The 18795-nt window shown below is 44.2% G+C and overlaps 1 protein-coding gene across 1 annotated transcript; it reads right to left on the reverse strand.

Moving 5' to 3' along the window:
* Positions 1–1815: 1815 nt before the first annotated feature.
* Positions 1816–18186, reverse strand: LOC310870003 (ADP-ribose pyrophosphatase, mitochondrial-like). The gene is made up of 9 exons (XM_083781008.1): positions 17992–18186; positions 17247–17552; positions 16420–16509; positions 15713–15799; positions 9606–9717; positions 9114–9260; positions 5960–6044; positions 3127–3351; positions 1816–2703 (listed from the first exon to the last, which is right to left on the reverse strand). Exons 1-8 carry the CDS (start codon positions 18072–18074, stop codon positions 3206–3208), a joined length of 1056 nt encoding a protein of 351 aa, XP_083637134.1. The 5' UTR covers positions 18075–18186; the 3' UTR covers positions 1816–2703; positions 3127–3205.
* Positions 18187–18795: the final 609 nt, after the last annotated feature.

Consider the following 18795-nt stretch of genomic DNA (forward strand, 5'->3'; position numbering starts at 1 on the left):
AGTAGGGCGTTCATTTGCGAAAAAAATGCGAAAGGTTATAATATAGAGATTCTGCTCGACAGCAATGATATTCAAGAGACATGTAACACATTTATTATGCCGACGCCAGACGGTACCCAGCTATGTTAGCCGTCAGCCCGTCCAGCTGTCTCATTCTTGTGAATGTGATATCTCAGGAATGCCTGTGGGGGAATTTCACCACTTCATGACATTTGGCACAAATGTCCATTTGGACCAGGTTGAACTGATAAGATAGCCATTACAGTTTGCCTTTGGGTTGGGGTCTTTTTTTTTCTTTGCTTAGTTTTTAAAAGTGTTGGTAGTTGGTCACGGTCACTGGGACCTTACGAAACATATCTCGGGCCATAACTGAGGAATTCATATGCTTATTATCACAAACTTACAGGATAGAATTATGTGGAAGATTGTGTTGAACAAACAATCAAGCATCCACTTGAGGTGATTAGAATTTGGAGTGTACCTCCCAAAACATATCAAATAAAATGGACAAACTTGCAACCTGACATCCCTATTTTGGGAATCCCTCCCCCATCTACTAGCTCAATTTATTGTGACGCACTGAGCTTTTATGTTGACTATTTTTGCTATTTCTTTATTTCAGGTATAACATGGGGCTTAAGTGGTTAACCTTAAAGTCATAACACACATGGAAACGAGCTTCATCTGGCTGGCAGATTATTACAACCATGATGCTATATGCTCTATTGGGAGGAAAGGCTTATCAGAACCAGTAAGTAATTGGAATATTAACTTTATTCTAAACATCTAACGTGTACACTTAGTTCCTCACCCATCTGATAACTTAGAGTATTTCACCCCAAAATGGCTTATTTTCTATCAATTACACACCCCATGAAGCCTTGAATTTGTGGAGATTGTTTTGTTTGTCGCAATCCTAAACTAAACCAATAAATTGATGACAGGCAGAGTGACTCAAAGAGTCTCCTACCGATTGTGTTCCAGCTTGGATCAATGGAGCAAAAGTATTGGCATAAACATACTGTATATACTAGTACCAAAGGTCCTAATAGCCAAAGTTTAAATAGGGCTGAAATGGTTAATATGGTTTGTGACAATTCCAATCTAAAAAGTAACTAAAGTTTTAAAATAATTGTAGTGAAGTAAAAAGTACAATATTTGAGATGTAGTGGAGAAGTAAAAAGTATTGATAATTGTAACGTAAAAAGTATCATAGGCCCTACTAAGGGTCTATAAGTACAATACTTGAGTAAATGTAATTAGTTACTTTCCACCACTGGTCATTTATATATGCTAAATGTGTGCAGGATGAAACGGCTGGCCTGTCTATGATGAATATTAATAGCATCAACTGTACAATCTAGTGGTGGTGGGGTCGAGACCCTTTACATAATGAGGTGGGTGGAGAGATAGCTTCCCTTGGAGAACAATGGTGGTTACTATAACCACCCACTGCTAATGTCATTTTTAGTCACCCAAATGAAATATGGATAGCATTTTTGTCCAGTAATTTGTTTTAATTTAACGTCTAGTCAAACATTTACAAGCTCACAGCTTGTACATCTGCTATTTTTGAACATTTTTGAAAAATCTTGGAAAAACTGCTGGTTCAGAAGGCATTCATAGAATTGGCATGAGGTCGAAATGGGTTAAGATTTGGGTTAAGCATTTCATGAGAAGTTGGAGCCATAAATAAAGACAAAAATACAGCACACATATACCGGTACATACTAGACAGACCCATATATCGGCCTTTATTTGAACTTTTTGATAGCATCTGAATCGGCAATTATGCAGCCGATGTATTATGAAATCAACTCGGATGCACACTTTTTTGGGACAAAATATCTGTCAAACATTGGTAATCGGCGGCCTAGGACTCTCCAAAAACCCGGGTCTGCATTGGACCCAAACATCTGCTGCCAACGATCGGTCAGGCCCCGCACACAGAATCACATCCATTCTCAGACTAATTTCAAATCCTTAATTACACAACCTTTACGAGGTCCATCTGCTACATTCAATGACCTAGGATTATATTAAGCATATTAAGTTTAGTAAAGCAAAGCAAAGTTACCATGTTTACCCAGGGTAACTGGACTAAGCTCAAGAACTTGTTTACAGCCAGGCCCTGCTCATAGAACATTTCATGGTAGGGGTTCAATGCTTTGCTCAAGGGCACTTCAACGGTGGTAATTTTAACGTGCCAGTCCGGGGATACGAACTAGCGACCTTTCCGATATCAAGACTGCTCCACAAACCGTTCGGCCACCGCTGCCCCTAGTCATGTCCTTGTCTCTTGTAAACAATCAAGTTACAACCCAGGTCAATTACCAGTGCTTTTATTGTGCAGAATGCGTGCATATAATTACAATGTTAAATTACAGTACGTCTTAAGTCTGGTTCTGTTTGTTTCCATGCGCTCTCAGAGTTATATGGGGGGGGGGGGGGGGTCGTTGCAATTAAAAAGCTTGAATATCTCTAATCCAGTGGTTATCAAAGTGGATTCCAGGGACTCTGAGACCCCTTTTCCACCAATAGAACTTCCAGTGGAAACACTCGGAACTGGTTCAGTATTAGGCGGGAAAAACAACTGAACCCGTTCAAACTTATGGAAAAGGGGCCTCTGTGTCTAAATTGATCCTTACAAGTCTGTTCTCTTGACAGTATAGTTCCATTTGTCATGTCAGAGTTAAAGGGACACTTTTTGCAAAAAAATATATGTTAATGACGTTTAGAAGCTTTAGAACACTTTCCTGGAGATCTTTATGTGTGTAATATGTGGTTTTAGATATTTTAGATTGTAGCAGTGAGCCTGTTGTCTCTGATGTCATGGACACTGGGCTCACTTCCTTCCTGGACTACTTGTTGTCTCAGTAAGACAGCTCTCCCCCTATCCACAAGGAGGAGCAGTGCACCAAATAATTATGGGAATTGTAGTCCAGGAAGGCAGTGAGACCAGTGTCCATGACATCAGAGACAACAGGCTCACTGCTACAATCTAAAATAACTAAAACCACATATTACACACATAAATACCCCCAGGAAAGTGATCTAAAGCTTCTAAACGTCATTAACATATATTTTTTTGCAAAAAGGGTGAAGTGTCCCTTTAAGGGAGCTGACCTTGGAACTTAAAAGTTTGAGAACCACTGCTCTGATTCTTCCTTCATCGTTTTATTGGAGATGAGTGGGTTGCCCGTGGTTACCAGTGGGCATTCCTCTCCTTGGCGACCGCCTCCAGGAAATGGTTATGGCTGGCGTACAGAGGGAAGGAGGAGTCCACGTCCACCCAGCGCACCTTCCCCGCATCATCACCAGCTTCCAATGGCAGGCCGCTCACACTGTTGCCTGGGTGACCACAGGGAAAGCACAGCTCAGCAGTGGTGTGGAAGAAGCACTGACATTTATTTTATTCTGTTTTATTTAAAGATGGAGTGCCACAATTTTTGTATTTTTCCAGTTTTTCATGTGTCTATGAGGTGACAGTACTTCATTAGACACCCTGGAGTCGTTTTTATGTGCAATGGTGTATTAACCCTGTATTTAGGGTTTCTTCCTGGAGGCTGAACCCTTGATAGTCAAACGGGCCAATGAAATAAACAGTAATATAGTGACATCACACTATCAGTAAAGGTAGCATTACCATGATGTGGAATTACAGGTAAAGGCCTGTATTCAAACTTGAGTAAAAGGTGTATTGGGCATCGAAACACACTTTACAGATGACAGTAAAGTGACAATTTAAGGACTTTAAGGAATTGAGTGCTAATGCATCAAAGTGGACGATTTAAAGATGGCGACCATCACTATGTTGAATTATATAAAAAAATTTAAAGCCTCCACAAAAATCTGAATTAAACTTGTAATTAGAGCCCGACCGATGCCATATTTTTGGGTCCGATGCCGATTTTGGAGAGACCTACACCAGCAATGCCGATACGATGCCGATGTTTTGGACCGATGTTTCGTAATAAAAATAAAAAAATAAAGAAATAAACTTCAAAATACGTTTTTAAAATTCAATTAACAATAGAATACATTGAATACATTTAAATAAAATGTTTTGGCACATAAGGCATTTTTTTCAAAATGAAATGCACCCCTATATATGCCCTCCTATTATTCAGCTATTAGTGTAGATGTCCGTCCTACAAAAAGATTAAATTCTCATTGACAATTTTATGTCATAGTGTCTGAGCAATAGACATCATATTCATAATCACCATTACCTAATCAACATTTTACAAAAATTGCTCTTTTGCAATGTGAAATGCCACCGAATTCTTAATTATTTTCCTTCTCTATATGGGCACACTTGTGAAGTGTGCTTTTATTGTGAAGGCAAAATTTTATGAATGTTCTCAGAGCCTGCATCTCCGCATGCTGGGGGTGGCTGATCTACAAGCTCACAACGTGTCCGGACGAGACGCGTTGTGAGCTTGTATATCAGCTATTTTCAGCACGGAACACATTGTACGGCGAAGAATAAATTAGGCATCACTGCGCTTCATTCACTGTGGAAGAGAGATGTCTTTTGTTGGCCGTTCGTGGCGATATTATGGACACGTACCTCCTCGACGCGATAATAACCAACTAAGCTATTGGAAGCTATTTTTCGTGGCACATTATGTTTAATCAAACAACAACAAGTTCCCTCAGTGTTTGTGTTAGGAGTTGGGAGTCGGGATAGCCCCATATGTGCCCTCTCCCTACGCTCATTCTGTAGCTCCGAGATGAGGTCACACACTGGGCCCCTCCCACCGCGTTTCAGAAACGGCGCAAGTTTCCACAATAAGTGTTTCTTATCCTTACCACACCATTAATCCAAAACGTGTAGGGCCCATGCAGGTTTACACTAATTCAAACTTAGGATCGGCCCAGAAAATCCAACTAGAGATTTGAACTGAGCCTTTACGTCCCGTATTTTGTCAGTCGCTTCCATTGTGGAAACTTGCGCCGTTTCTGAAACGCGGTGGGAGGGGCCCAGTGTGTGACCTCATCTCGGAGCTACAGAATGAGCGTAGGGAGAGGGCACATATGGGGCTAGGAGTCGGGACAGTGTCTGTTGTCTGTCAGTGCATGATCATCATGCAGTAGCTAGATGCGCGCTCCAGTGACGGCTGAGAAAGATTAGTTAATTTGTGTAGGATAGGGACTTATTGGTGGGTTTTCCGCTAAATATTAAGGCATGTTTAGGGTGTGTTTTAGTGCCGGGGATTTCGCCTGGAAGGCTCTATTGAAACACTCACTCTTGAACGAAAGTTGAACGTGAAAAAGTGACGTTCACAATTCACACACGCCAGAAATGAACGTGTTCACAATGACGTTCATCAAACAGAAATACAGCACGTTCACTTCACGTTCACCCTAAATATGAACGAGTTCATGAACGTTTTTTCTTTGAACGCGTTCGGTAATATGAATAATGTAAAATATAATAGTTGTCCCTGCTCCCTGTAGTCCCTCACTATAAGGATGATTAGCCTGCCCCACACACAGTGACAGTCACACACAGCCTCACAGCTGTCATTAATTAATGGTCTTGATTGCCTATGCAGTCAAGTTTTAGGGTGAAATGTACAGACACTCACACAAGGATTATAGTTTTGCTGGGCAATTTGAGACAAATAAAAGGTAAGACAATCGAGGAGTAAGGAGTTTGCGCACTCGCTCTCTCTCTCTCTCTCTCCCCCCCGCAATGTGGCAGTTGCGCTGCGCACCCGACGGAGTGATATACTTCTCCAATAAGCGGTGCAGGACCGAGAGAGTGATATGTGCAGGATGGACTGTAGTAAACATTAAATACTTTCCCCCCTCCTGTATAAACATCGGGACATTGGATTAAATAAACACCGATGTCCGATGTCACAAAATGGCGGGCATCGGCGCCCAAAATGACCGATACATCGGTGCGACCGACGGATCGGTCGGGCTCTACTTGTTCTAGCTAAAGTACCTGTGTCATCATGGAAGTTGACAGCCACCGTTTCCATCCAAGCATTGTCTGTGTTCCTCGGGTCGTCCACATAGCCCTGATACACCTGAATGACATGAAGGAGTCCACTTTTATACACTTATTCTCAGAGTGGAAAGAAAAAAGAAAGCAATGGTAGAAATCAGGGGATGACAAGCAACACAGATCACCCAGCTGGGAATGAAACCTGGAGACATCTGAGTAATGTCCAGCAAGGGCAGAATCCATTTGTACCGGCCGGCCCGTAGGCCGGTGCGATGGGTCGGCCGGTCCGTGGGAGGGTCGGCCGGTCCGTGTATAGGTCGGCCGGTCCGTGGATAGGCCGGCCGGTCTGTGGGTGGGTCGGCCGGTCCGTGTATAGGTCGGCCGGTCCGTGGATAGGCCGGCCGGTCTGTGGGTGGGTCGGCCGGCCGAAAAAAACAAAAAAAACAACCTTTTTTTTTTTTGTACCGGCCATGGGCCGGCCGGTGCGATAGGTCGGCCGGTCCGTGTATAGGTCGGCCGGTCGTTTGATATGTCGGCCGGTCCGTGGATAGGTCGGCCGGTCCGTGGATAGGTCGGCCGGTCGTTTGATATGTCGGCCGGTCCGTGGATAGGTCGGCCGGTCCGTGGATAGGCCGGCCGGACCATGGGTGGGTCGGCGGGCCGGGATTATTATTATTTTTTTGGTACCGGCCATGGGCCGGCCGGTGCGATAGGTCGGCCGGTCCGTGTTTGGGTCGGCCGGCCGGAAAAATAAAATAAAAAAAACCCTCTACCGAAATGGTAACTATGTCATTTCTCTACCGTTTTGGACGGGGGTGGGCTCATTTGAATCGTGTCGCCCCCCTGGGGGTGTCTTTGGGGGTCTCAAGGTTCGGGGTCCCCCAGGGACAATGGTAACTCATTTGAATCGTGTGAATCGGGAAATAGCTTGGTTAAATGTCCATATCAAGTGATATCTGAAAAGTGTGTGTGAGAGAGAGCTATAGTAAGAAGAATATGCAGATCCATTTATATTGATCTGCATATTCTTCTTACTATAGCTCTCTTCTGTCTCCCTCCCATCAATAAAGATCTATCATGAAAATGTCAAGAGTTACCAGGTGGGGGTCCCCGAACCTCCTAAACCCCGATAATGCGCCCCCTGTCCAAAACCAATCCAATCCACTTTATTTATATAGCACGTTTTAAAACTCAGAGTTTACAAAGTGCTGTACAGGAGAAAAAATAAAAACAAGTGCACTAAAGCTACCACACAGAAAAAGAACAGCGAGAAGTACAAACAGTGACAACAACTGAGACACATTACAGAAAACGACAGAAAAACAACAGCATCACAGTGAGACAAAACATATACAAGGACCAAAGGAACTCAAGCGGGGTTAAAAAGCCAAGGTAAAGAGGTGGGTCTTTAGGCGGGATTTAAAGGTCTCGATGGAGGGGGCCAATTTGACGTGGGAGGGGAGTGCGTTCCATAGTTTGGGGGCTACAACAGAAAAGGCTCAGTTGCCTCTGGACTTTAAAACGGTTGAGAATTGATAGTTACCATTTGGGGGTTCCTGGGGGTCCCTGGGGGTACCCGAACCTTGAGACCCCAAAGACGCCCCCAGGGGGGCGACACGATTCAAATGAGCCCACCCCCGTCCAAAACGCAGAGGAATGACAGAGTTACCATTTGGGGGTCCCTGGGGGTCCCCGAACCTTGAGACCCCCAAAGACGCCCCCGGGGGGGCGACACGATTCAAATGAGCCCACCCCCGTCCAAAACGGTAGAGAAATGACAGAGTTACCATTTCGGTACAAAAAGAAAAATTGTTTGTTTTTTTTCCCGGCCGGCCGGCCGACCCACCCACGGACCGGCCGGCCTATCCACGGACCGGCCGGCCTATACACGGACCGGCCGACCTATCCACGGACCGGCCGACCTATCAAACGACCGGCCGACCTATCCACGGACCGGCCGACATATCAAACGACCGGCCGACCTATCCACGGACCAGCCGACCCATACCACCGGCCGACGGGCCGGCCGGCACAAATGGATTCTGCCCTCCCTCGTAATGTGGTTAGCCGTTACATCATATTTTTATAAAGGATGTTGACAGTGAAATTTGCCTTGCAGCTTCTTTCTGGAAGATGAACCCTACTGGGTTTGTTGACCACAAGGTCTTCTCTAGCGTCACCCATAGGCCAAACATTTCACTAGTACACAAAGATTTCACAAAATCTACTGGGCAAAACCTTAATTTTCTTCATTACTTTTGTTATATTTATATATAAAAACATCTACCGGGCAGACGACTGTCAATAGACGATCTACAATTGCGTCGGTATGCGACACATTGTGACCTTGTAGATTCGCTATTTTATTTTTTTTATACATTTGAAATGGGACATTCTGTATAATGACTACTTTCTACTTTTGGTACTTTAAAGGTATATTCAGTGATTTCACTTAATTCAAATATCACTTATTTTTTTGTTTTGTTGTGATAATCCTCTCTACTATAGAGTGTGCTGCTGACCATATAAGGAGTTCCTCCCTGTCCCCAGTTAACCCCTGGGGGTCAAAAAAACCTTAGGTTTCGTTTTTGGCTCTCTATCCTGATTGGATGAAAGGCTTTGTCTCCTAGCCAAAAACGAAACCTAAGGTTTTTTGAGTGAAATCACTGAATATACCTTTAACTCCTTGAGTGCCACCTGGTGGACAAAGAGTTAGCGCTTGGGTGCCACGTGATCAGGGGCATTTTTTAGCCAGGTGCATACTGTCGATGTTGAGACTAGTGAGGACCTAGTGGACAATTTTTCATGATTGGCTGCCTCTAGCGCCGCTAAGCCAATGGGAGATAGAAACCATAGTCTGAACGCTGCAACGTGAAGCCGTATCCTCTAGCCAATGGGAGATAAAAACCCATAGTGAGCTTGTTGCACCTGGCAGTTATGACACGAGTCATTCTTGTTTACTACGAAGCCGTCCTGTTTGTCACCATCTTGAATGCTAACAGCTATTGAGCCAATGGTAGCGAGCTAAGACAATGTCCACCCTGTCTCCAGAAAACGCCAATACTCCAATCACGATGACCACTGTTCAAGACCACAGACAGAGCCGTAGTTTCAGAGAAAAGAGCATGTAGAAAGGCCATCAGTAACTGACCTGAAACCCTGGTGAGTTGAAAAGCTCGGTGATGCGTGTGTGGATGTTTGCCCTCTCTGATGGCGAGGCTTTCAGGGAGTTCAATGCCTCCTCGGAAAACTCCCGCTGCAGTGTAAGAGACACCAGCTCCCCTGGATCAACCATACCCTATAGAAAAACAAGTTAGAAATGACACCGCTGAATGAGACAGGCAGAATACTGTGGGTGGATTATTTATGAATTTACTCTGGCAGTAAATGAGAGTGCAAAAGCCACAGACTATGAGAATATGACTTGAACAATGAGAGGAACCCAGGCACTTTTTGTTTTAACGACAGTAATGAAGAGACAGGAAAAGCTGGTGCACATGCAACAGAGCCTTGAGTCGGATTCAAACCCTGGACCAGCCTTCTTTATGTGGCATGTACAGTATGTATTTATGCGCACTCTTACCAGGTGAGCCACTGGTGTGACCCCTGACTTGTACATTTTTTAATATTAATTGGCACCAACCCCTGGAATAGCCCATTCTCCACAATCTTTCCTCTTGATGGCTACAAACTGCAGGACAGCTCGTTTGGACACTGGGTGAGATATCCTTTGTCCTTTGGCATCTAATTTCCACCTAGAGTACAGAGACAGATGGCTCACGATCATCGGAGACGATTACCTGTGTAAAACAGCAAACAATGTCTACGGGACTACGGCTGTCACAATTATGACATTGTTAAATTGTCACACAAATAATTGCGATTAGCGATTTAATTGAGTTTTTGTCATTGAACATATGAATACAAAATACCTTCCTTTTAGGCTCTTGCACCATTGCACAACTAACCTAAATATATATTTAATAAAAAGACTGACATATTCAAAAAAACTCAGCTGGTTCCACTATTTTTCAACATGGAAACGACTATGACGATGGTAACAACAATAACTGTGATAAGGAGATTATGTAATGTGACAGACCAAACAATGTTCCACCTGCAGCACTGATGAACGCAAGTTACGAATGTAACTATGGTTATGTGAATTCCTGGATGTCTGCCAGTAGGCAGTAAACAATAGTGGAATATGCCTCTCGCGCTCCGCGCAGGTCGAGTCTTTATATAAACAAAGTCATGTGACGTGTAGGCTGCCCGTGCGTCCCGGTAGGCTATATAAGCACGTGACAGCCCACACCCGGCCTCTTAAGAATCTTCTCGCCCTGAAAGATTCAGAGTGACCGTTATTACTGGCAGTCATCCAGGAATTCACATAACCATAGTTACATTTCATTCCTTACTGACTGCCAGTAGGCAGTAAACAATAGTGGATGACTCATACCAGAAGTGTCACGAGGAATCGAACCCACCTACTAAACTGTCGTAGCAGCCAGTGGCAGGATCCCAGACGTCAGTGAGGATCCAGAGGCCACATCAAGGCGATAGAACCTCAAGAACGTGCAAGGGGCTGCCCAAGACGCCGCCGCACAGACGTCCGCCAGTGACACCCCTCTCATCACCGCCCAGGACATGCCAATGCCCCTGGTAGAATGGCAGATGACATCGGAGGGGGCAGGTTTACCAGGTGCTTCATAAGCCCTTTTAACCGCATCCACTACCCAGTGGGATAGCCGCTGTTTAGACAGCGCGCCTCCTCTATTCCTTTTGCCGTAGCACACAAACAGTTGCTCTGAGCGTCTAATATCCCGTGTTGCCTGAATGTACAGTTGCAACGCGCGGACTGGACACATTAAGTGGGCCCTTTCCTCCACCTCGGATGTAAACGGGGGAGGATGGAATACCGCCAACTCTATGGCCTGGTTAACATAATCGGGGGCAGAACCTTAGGCAAAAATGACACATTTGGCTAAAGTGTGACCCCAGTGCCGCTAGCCTTCCACCGAAGGCATGCAGGGCTAATAGAAAGTGCGTGGAGCTCACTCACACGCTTAGCTGTCGTAACAGCTAACAGAAAGACAGTCTTAATTGATAAATTGCTCAAGGACGACCCAGCCATAGGCTCAAGGGCGCCCTGCTCAATGCCCGCAGGACCAGAGGTAGGTCCCAAGCTGCAGTATGCCTCACCCTAGGGGGGCGTAACCTCTTGGCACCACGCAGAAACTGTCACCCAGTAATGCGCACCAACTGACCTGCCATCAATATGGCTATGATTGAAGGATATAGCGGCCGTGTGCACCATCAAGGTGGATGCCGCACGGCCGGCATCAAGTAGACACTATAAATAATGTACGTGTTGTATAGGGCAAGAGACAATATATATGCGATTTATATAGCGCTTTTCTGGGTACCCAAAGTCGCTTTACAGAAAGAAGTTCAGACATATTTATTAGAAAACTATTAAAACTATTTAAAAAGGTTTAAAAGGTTAAAAACTAGAAATCAAAATCAAAAGAGGGACAAACAAGAAGGGTGTGTGTGTGTGTGTGTGTGGGGGGGGGGGGTTATGTAGGGAAAGCCAGTTTGAAAAGGTGGGTTTTGAGTGTGCTTTTGAACATTTCGAAGGTGGGGGCAGCTCTGATGTGAGTTGGGAGTGAGTTCCAGAGAGAAGGGGCAGCCACTGCGAAGGCCCTGTCTCCCCATGTCCGTTTGTTGGATTTGTGGGGTTCCAGTTGGTTGGCAGTGCTTGACCTGAGGGAGCGGGAGGGGACATGGCGGTTGATGAGTTCAGAGAGGTAGAGGGGGGCCTGGTTGTTGAGGGTTTTGTAGGTGATGGTGAGTATTTTGAATTGAATTCTGGACTTGACTGGGAGCCAGTGGAGTTCACGGAGGCGGTGGCCGTACCATTGCCTTAAGGAGCTCCATTTCAGCCCGCAAATCGTCCATTTCATGGCGATATGGAGCAGTCGTGACAGCCGCCGTTGACCTCGCCAGGTGACCGCGCTCTGCGCGAGACCTGCGTTTGCGCTTCACCTTCTCATCAGAAGGGACCCCAGCGGGGACCCCAGAAGGTGGGAGGTTTCCCTTGAACAGGAGGTTCTCCACCTCACGCAGCCACAGTTCATACATGGGCTCATACAGGGCTTCCCTGAGATGCCCGACACCCAAGCATGATGATGTCGGACACAAGTCATGTCCATCGTCGACTTGGAGCTGAGCGCTACAGGACGTACACGCCATAGCTCAGTAGTCTCAAGCCAGTTGTATAGCCAGGCAATACCAGCGAGAACTGTACAATCACAGAACGCGTTAGTAACCTCCAGCAAACAGAACAGCTAACTGGTCAGGCTAAGATGGCCTGCTGTTAGCTTAATGTCAATTAGATACTTAACTGGGCAATCCCTAAATTATTTAGATTAATTAATTTATTAGATTAGATTAGATTAACCATCAAACAAAAATGTCAATCGGACATTCAACTAGGCAATTCCAGCAAGGACTGTGCAGGCACAGAACGCGTGGGAACCTCCAGTAATCTGAATTTATTTATCTATTCTTAATCAAATTAAGAATTAGATAATATTAGTTTAATTATCAAACAAATGTAATCAGACATCTAACTAGGCAATCCCAGCGAGGACTGTGCAGGCACAGACCATGTGGGAACCTCCAGTAATCTGAATTTATTTATCTATTCTTAATCGAATTAAGAATTAGATCATATTGGTTTAATTATCAAACAAAAATGTAAATCAGACATTCAACTAGGCAATCCCAGCAAGGACTGTGCAGGCACAGAACGCATGGGAACCTCCAGTAATCTGAATTTATTTATCTATTCTTAATCAAATTAAGAATTAGATAATATTAGTTTAATTATCAAACAAATGTAATCAGACATCTAACTAGGCAATCCCAGCGAGGACTGTGCAGGCACAGACCATGTGGGAACCTCCAGTAATCTGTATTTATTTATCTAGTCTTAATAAAATTAAGAATTAGATAATATTAGTTTAATTATCAAACAAAAATGTAAATCAGACATCTAACTAGGCAATCCCAGCGAGGACTGTGCAGGCACAGACCATGTGGGAACCTCCAGTAATCAAATTAAGAATTAGATAATATTAGTTTAACTAGATAAAGTGCCAATCGGCACAGGTCTCCACCAGGATTCTTCCTCAGCCTAGTGGGAATATGCGTGCACAGTTTCATCGCAATCGGACGCTGCGTTGAGGAGTTGTGGCCATTTGCTACTCCTGAAAACTGTAGGAGCCAATCGTGGCCAATCAGGATGGAATATGAGAAATCAAACAAACCTGTCTTGATCACATGACTATGGAGATCATGTGTACCGATTTGCGTGAAATTTGGATAAAATCTGAAGGAGTAATAATAGAAAATGTGTTTTACATATGTGGGCCTCCTGGTGGCGCTATAAAGAGCAGATGTGAAAAATTCCAGACAAAGGTTTTTCCTTGGCCTCTAGGGAGTTGGCATACAAAGTTATCCACAGATCCGTGCAGTCAGAGGTAAAAACACTTTTCGGCCAGTTATAGCGCCACCTTGAGGCTGAGTTGAAATTGTTCATGTGGCATTTCGTCCTCGGCCTAGTGGGAATGTGGGTGCACAATTTCACGGAAATCACGCGATGTGTTCATGATTTGCAGCATTTTGTTTGAAACTGAGCAGTCCTGTGAATTTTGGAAGCCAATCTTAACCAATCAGGATGGAGTCTGAGAAATCTGAAAGACCGGTTTGGTTGAATGGCTCTAGAGAGACTGTGTACCAATTTGCGTGATGTTTGGACACAATCTGTAGGTGTACTGTGCAAAAACTTGTTTTGCACAAAGCGGCCTCCTGGTGGCGCTATAACAGGCCGTTCTGGAAAGTTTGGGGCAGAGGTTCATGGTTGGCATCCAGGGAGTGTGTGTGCAAAATTTGGCATCGACCGGGTTAACGGTGGCCGAGATTAGCTGCTCACGGACGGACGGACACACGGACGGACGGACACACGGACGGACGGAGTGCAAAACATACTCTCCCCCATGCCTTCGGCTGGTGGAGACAATTATCAAACAAACAATTATAACTAGGTAAATTAGGCGAGTGCTGTGGGAAACCAGCAGCACGCGGCCAACACCCAGTGTGTGGAGGAAGCCCTTCAATAACACTACTCTATGAGAGTGTTTGTAGCTAGCTTAATGTCAAATTGTCAATTACATACTTAACTGGGCAATCCCAGCGAGAGCTGTGTAGCCACTAGCCACAGAACGCATGGGAACCTCCAGTATTAACCAAAGTCTTTTTTTTTCTTCAAATTAAGTTATTTAGATTAATTAATTAGATGAATCATCAAACTAAAATGTCAGACATTTAACTAGGCAATCCCAGCGAGGACTGTGCAGGCACAGACCATGTGGGAACCTCCAGTAATCTGAATTTATTTATCTATTCTTAATCAAATTAAGAATTAAATAATATTAGTCTATTTAACAAACAAACAGTTATAACTAGGTAAACTAGGCGAGTGCTGTGGGAAACCAGCAGCATGCGGCCAACACCCAGTGTGTGGAGGAAGCCCTTTAACAACACTACTCTATGAGAGTGTTTGTAGCTAGGGATCCTCAAGACAACCAAAGAGAAATGGTGATAATTTGACAACCACAGCCTTGAGAGGACAACAATTTGCGCTCTCGGCAACAGCCACAGGCAGGATGTCAACACCACGACACCTATAGTGTCTTAACAACTCTTTGGACCTGCAAATATAGAACTGATGTACAGATTCTAGGAGCTACACTTACCTACGATACTCACGTCAGGTAGCGAGAAGTTCAAAGAGGCCGGGTGTGGGCTGTCACGTGCTTATATAGCCTACCGGGACGCACGGGCAGCCTACACGTCACATGACTTTGTTTATATAAAGACTCGACCTGTGCGGAGCGCGAGAGGCATATTCCGCTATTGTTTACTGCCTACTGGCAGTCAGTAAGGAATGAAACATAACCACTTTTCCACACTTGTTTTTAGAAGCCAGAATCAGAATTCGACTTTTTTGCCAGAGAATTTACTGGTTAAATCGTAATTACATCTCTGTAGATCACTTTCTCTACAATGGAAACAACTGCAACATTTATTTTTCTTTTATTACATTTTTATCCTACGATTTTGCAACCCATTTTTTCACCCAGTGTCAATTATCTAATGTAATCCTGGGCGCTACGCTTCCTCTGCCAACCAGGGGGGCAGCAGACTGACCTCATGCGCCCTTCTATGCATGAGGAGTCCAAGCTGCTTCTTTTCACCTGACAGGGGAGAGTTTCCCCGGCCGGACGTAGCGTGTGGAAGGAACACGTTATTCCGACCAGTTCCTTTCCCCTCCATCAGGCGCCCTGGCTGGCCAGGGGGAGGTAATTTAGAGAGGGTGCCTACACTAGGGAACACGGGGAGAACATGCAAACTCAAAGCTCAAACTAATCATTTGAGTGGTAAAAGTCTGTTTCTCAATGTATTGTCAATGGAGCAGCTATACTATTTGTCATTAACAAAATGCCTAATCTGCAGCCACATATAACATTTGAGAACTACTGATTAGATACCACATTGCAAGCTTGTGAATCTGCTATTCATGAACATTTTGAAAACATCTTGAAAGTGTGAGAACTACTGATGAAGACATTTGTAGAATGGGCCTCAGGTCTTTTAATGGGATAATGATGGAGAAAGGTTAACCTGGTGACAATTGGATCTGCAGCATGGTTGGGCCCCCAGCGTCCCAGCAAACCTCTCTCGGTCAAACCTGTACGTCCCCGAGGATTTCTAAATGGGAAAGTGCATGACATATCAAAGTTATGCATAATTGAGTCAAGGACCACTTCACCACTTTTCAACCTATCTTCAAGTTCATATTATAGGTCCTCACTAATAATCATGAAAAAATGGCATGATGCTTTTCTACTCAGTCTGTGTCTCATAGGAGGGCTGTGGGCAATTTAGAAACCGTCTTCCAGTGACATCATCATTAGGTAGATTTTTTTTTAAACAAGGTTTTTTTACAAAAAGAAATTGATTTTCATTATCGTGAGAAAGATGGCTTCCATTTTCGCATTGCAACTTTTCAGGACTAGAAAGCCTGCGGTTTCTATTAGCTTAGTTAGTCAGTAGCTTTATTAGTCACTAGAAGGCGGTTTCTGAACTGCCCACAGCCCTCCTATGAGACACAGACCAAGTAGAAAGAAATCGAGGCTAGTGAGGACCTAGTTGTCCTAGTATATGAAGATAGGTTGAAAAGTGGTGAAGTGGTCCTTTAAACACTTTTTTCTTTAACAAAATAAGTGAAGTTTTCACAGACAAAGCAACAAAAGACTAAACCCCAATTTCTACATCGTCACACAACAGTTAGTCAATGATAATTAAAAAAGATGCCTGTGGTGACTTACACTGGCTTTCCATGTTCCACCCTGTAGTTGCCCTCAAAGCTGCCCCTGTCCACAGCACCATCCAGAGCATTGAAACGTGGGGAAAAGGAACTGTGGAACAATTTAGAGATTTTAAAAGATTTTAAAACCTTTCAACAAAAAAACACGAGTTTTAATTGATGATAACTTGTTTTCATCAATTAAAACTCTCTTTGTTTCTTAAACAAGATATGCACTTTTGTGCCACGCAGACTGTCACCAACCTGGTGTGCACAGGCCTTTTTCTATGATGAATAAAATTAAAAATCTAATTTATTTCCCTAAAGAAATGTAAAGAAAAGTTTAAGAAGTGGTGAAAATAGCAGATCTACAAGCTCACAACTCTGCGTGACGTTGTGAGCTTGTTTGGGTCCCAGCATTTACAAGCTCACAACGTGACAATTCATGCAGCGTTGTGAGCTTGAAAATCTGCTATTTTCACTAGTTTGTTTGGGCCCCGGGCAAACGTCTAATTTCTATTTTTGGTCTTGAGCTAAAAGGTTTGGGAAGCACTGCTTTCAGTTACGGATCGATATTATGAACAGCACCGACCGCTGAGTCAGCGATGACTTCTCAAATATCTACCAATCTATTCTCAGTGATGGAAGAAGTACTCTCATTTTGTGTAGAAATACTAAAAGAATACGTGGAGGAGTAGAAGTAAAAGCATTGACAATTGGAAATACTCAAATACTCAAAAACAAAACAGTACTTGAGTACCGGTAAATGTACAATAGTTACTTTCCACCACTGTGATCTATTCCAAACAACACTACACAGTAATAAATGTCAATCCCATTTCTTCTCACTCAATATCCGGGTCAGCCCATGGTGGTCTACTGGTCACTGAGGGGGCAGTGTGGTTGACCGGAGTGTACTGGGGCCAGTCTGTAGTCCAGTCCACCTTGTCGTCAGGCACTGGGAAGCGTTTGATCTGCGATCCGGGATACTGGGAGCATCTGGACTTAATGTGAGGCGCCGGCCGCAGCGCTGCAGATGATAACATTGTTTGGCCACTCGTGGTGGTGCAGAAATGATTATAGGCACTGCTAGCAGTGATCAGTCGACTGGTCCCACTCCCAACGGAGGCGTCTGCTGAGCAGCGCGTAAGTGGCCTGTGAAAATGAGAGAGAGAGAGAGTCTGAGAGCTCAGAGACAGAGAGATCTTCTGGGCAAAGTACAACAATGTGCAAAGCAGCAAGACAGACAGACAGACAGACAGAGAGGTAGATGTGAATAATGGTAATTTTTTAAGAAATTAAGAATACTGGTTTTAAAAACATAGGGAGAGTTTGTAAGTGCTTAGCAACAGAGACAGACAGACAAGACCGACAGACACACAGACAGTGTGTGTGTGTGTGTGTGTGTGTGTGTGTGTGTGTGTGTGTGTGTGTGTGTGTGTGTGTGTGTGTGTGTGTGTGTGTGTGTGTGTGTGTGTGTGTGAGAGAGGAGAGAGGTTATGTGATTTAGCGCATTAGTTTATTACTATATCCAGGGGCAGGCCATAATAAGCATGTAACAACATTACCAGTATGAGTTATCATCATACGGTACCTGACTCCTGCTGTGCAGATGCAGTAAGGAAATCCTAGGAGAGTCAGTGCTAGGCGGATCGGTGCGGTCCTGGTTCCTATCATCCCCGATCTGATCACAACCCAAGTGATCAGTGCTGATCACGTTTAGCTTATCGATCGCTCCACTACATGCAGCAGAGCGCACAGCGTAACCAGGAAGTGCGCTGGCGCTGCTGCATGCTGCTACGGTGACGTCAACACGGAAGGGTGTGTTCCACACACGCACGCGCTTCAATCTTGTGCGCAGTCGGTACTTGATTGAAGTTTTTTACCATGTTCTGATAACTGTTAAAAATAGCAATTAGGCCTGTATAAAAAACACTAGCTTGGCTGACCAAAACCAGTGTGAGAGACATGCATCACCTTCGTGAAATCTCAAAAGTAGAATTATAACATAATCACAATAAAAACTTATATCAAAATATTTTTCATAAACTGGCAATAGCATGCAACATATTTCGACACGCCCACTCACGGGCACAGCATGTTTTTTTGTTTTTGTTTTTTGTTAGTTTTTTTTGTCCTCGTATGTTTCAGCATAATGCATATGCATACTGCACGGGTGGTGCTCTGCCTTGCAAACAGTTGCAATGATGAACAGATTGTTTTGACACCGCCCAAACGCAGTGTCCCTGAATACAAAACGATGCACTCCCAGTGTTGCCAGATCTTTCGAGAGGAATAAGCCTGATTCATGAAAACAAGCTCAATGAAAATACACGTGTGAGCTTGTAGATCTGATACAACAGTGCAACACAAATATAAATAAAAACGTTTGAATATT

This window comes from Protomyctophum parallelum (assembly GCF_964188405.1).
Source record: "Protomyctophum parallelum genome assembly, chromosome: 13".
NCBI classification, from domain to species: Eukaryota; Metazoa; Chordata; class Actinopteri; order Myctophiformes; family Myctophidae; genus Protomyctophum; species Protomyctophum parallelum.

What these genes read in the sequence shown, in the direction of transcription:
- LOC310870003 (XM_083781008.1), bottom strand. Translation starts at nt 18,074, where the DNA reads ATGATAGGAACCAGGACCGCACCGATCCGCCTAGCACTGACTCTCCTA. An exon ending in TGGGCTGACCCGGATATTGA is followed by an intron (nt 16,510 to 17,246) that starts GTGAGAAGAAAT and finishes ATTGTTCCACAG; the next exon opens with TTCCTTTTCCCCACGTTTCA. An exon ending in GAGAATGGGCTATTCCAGGG is followed by an intron (nt 9,261 to 9,605) that starts GTTGGTGCCAAT and finishes GTTTTTCTATAG; the next exon opens with GGTATGGTTGATCCAGGGGA.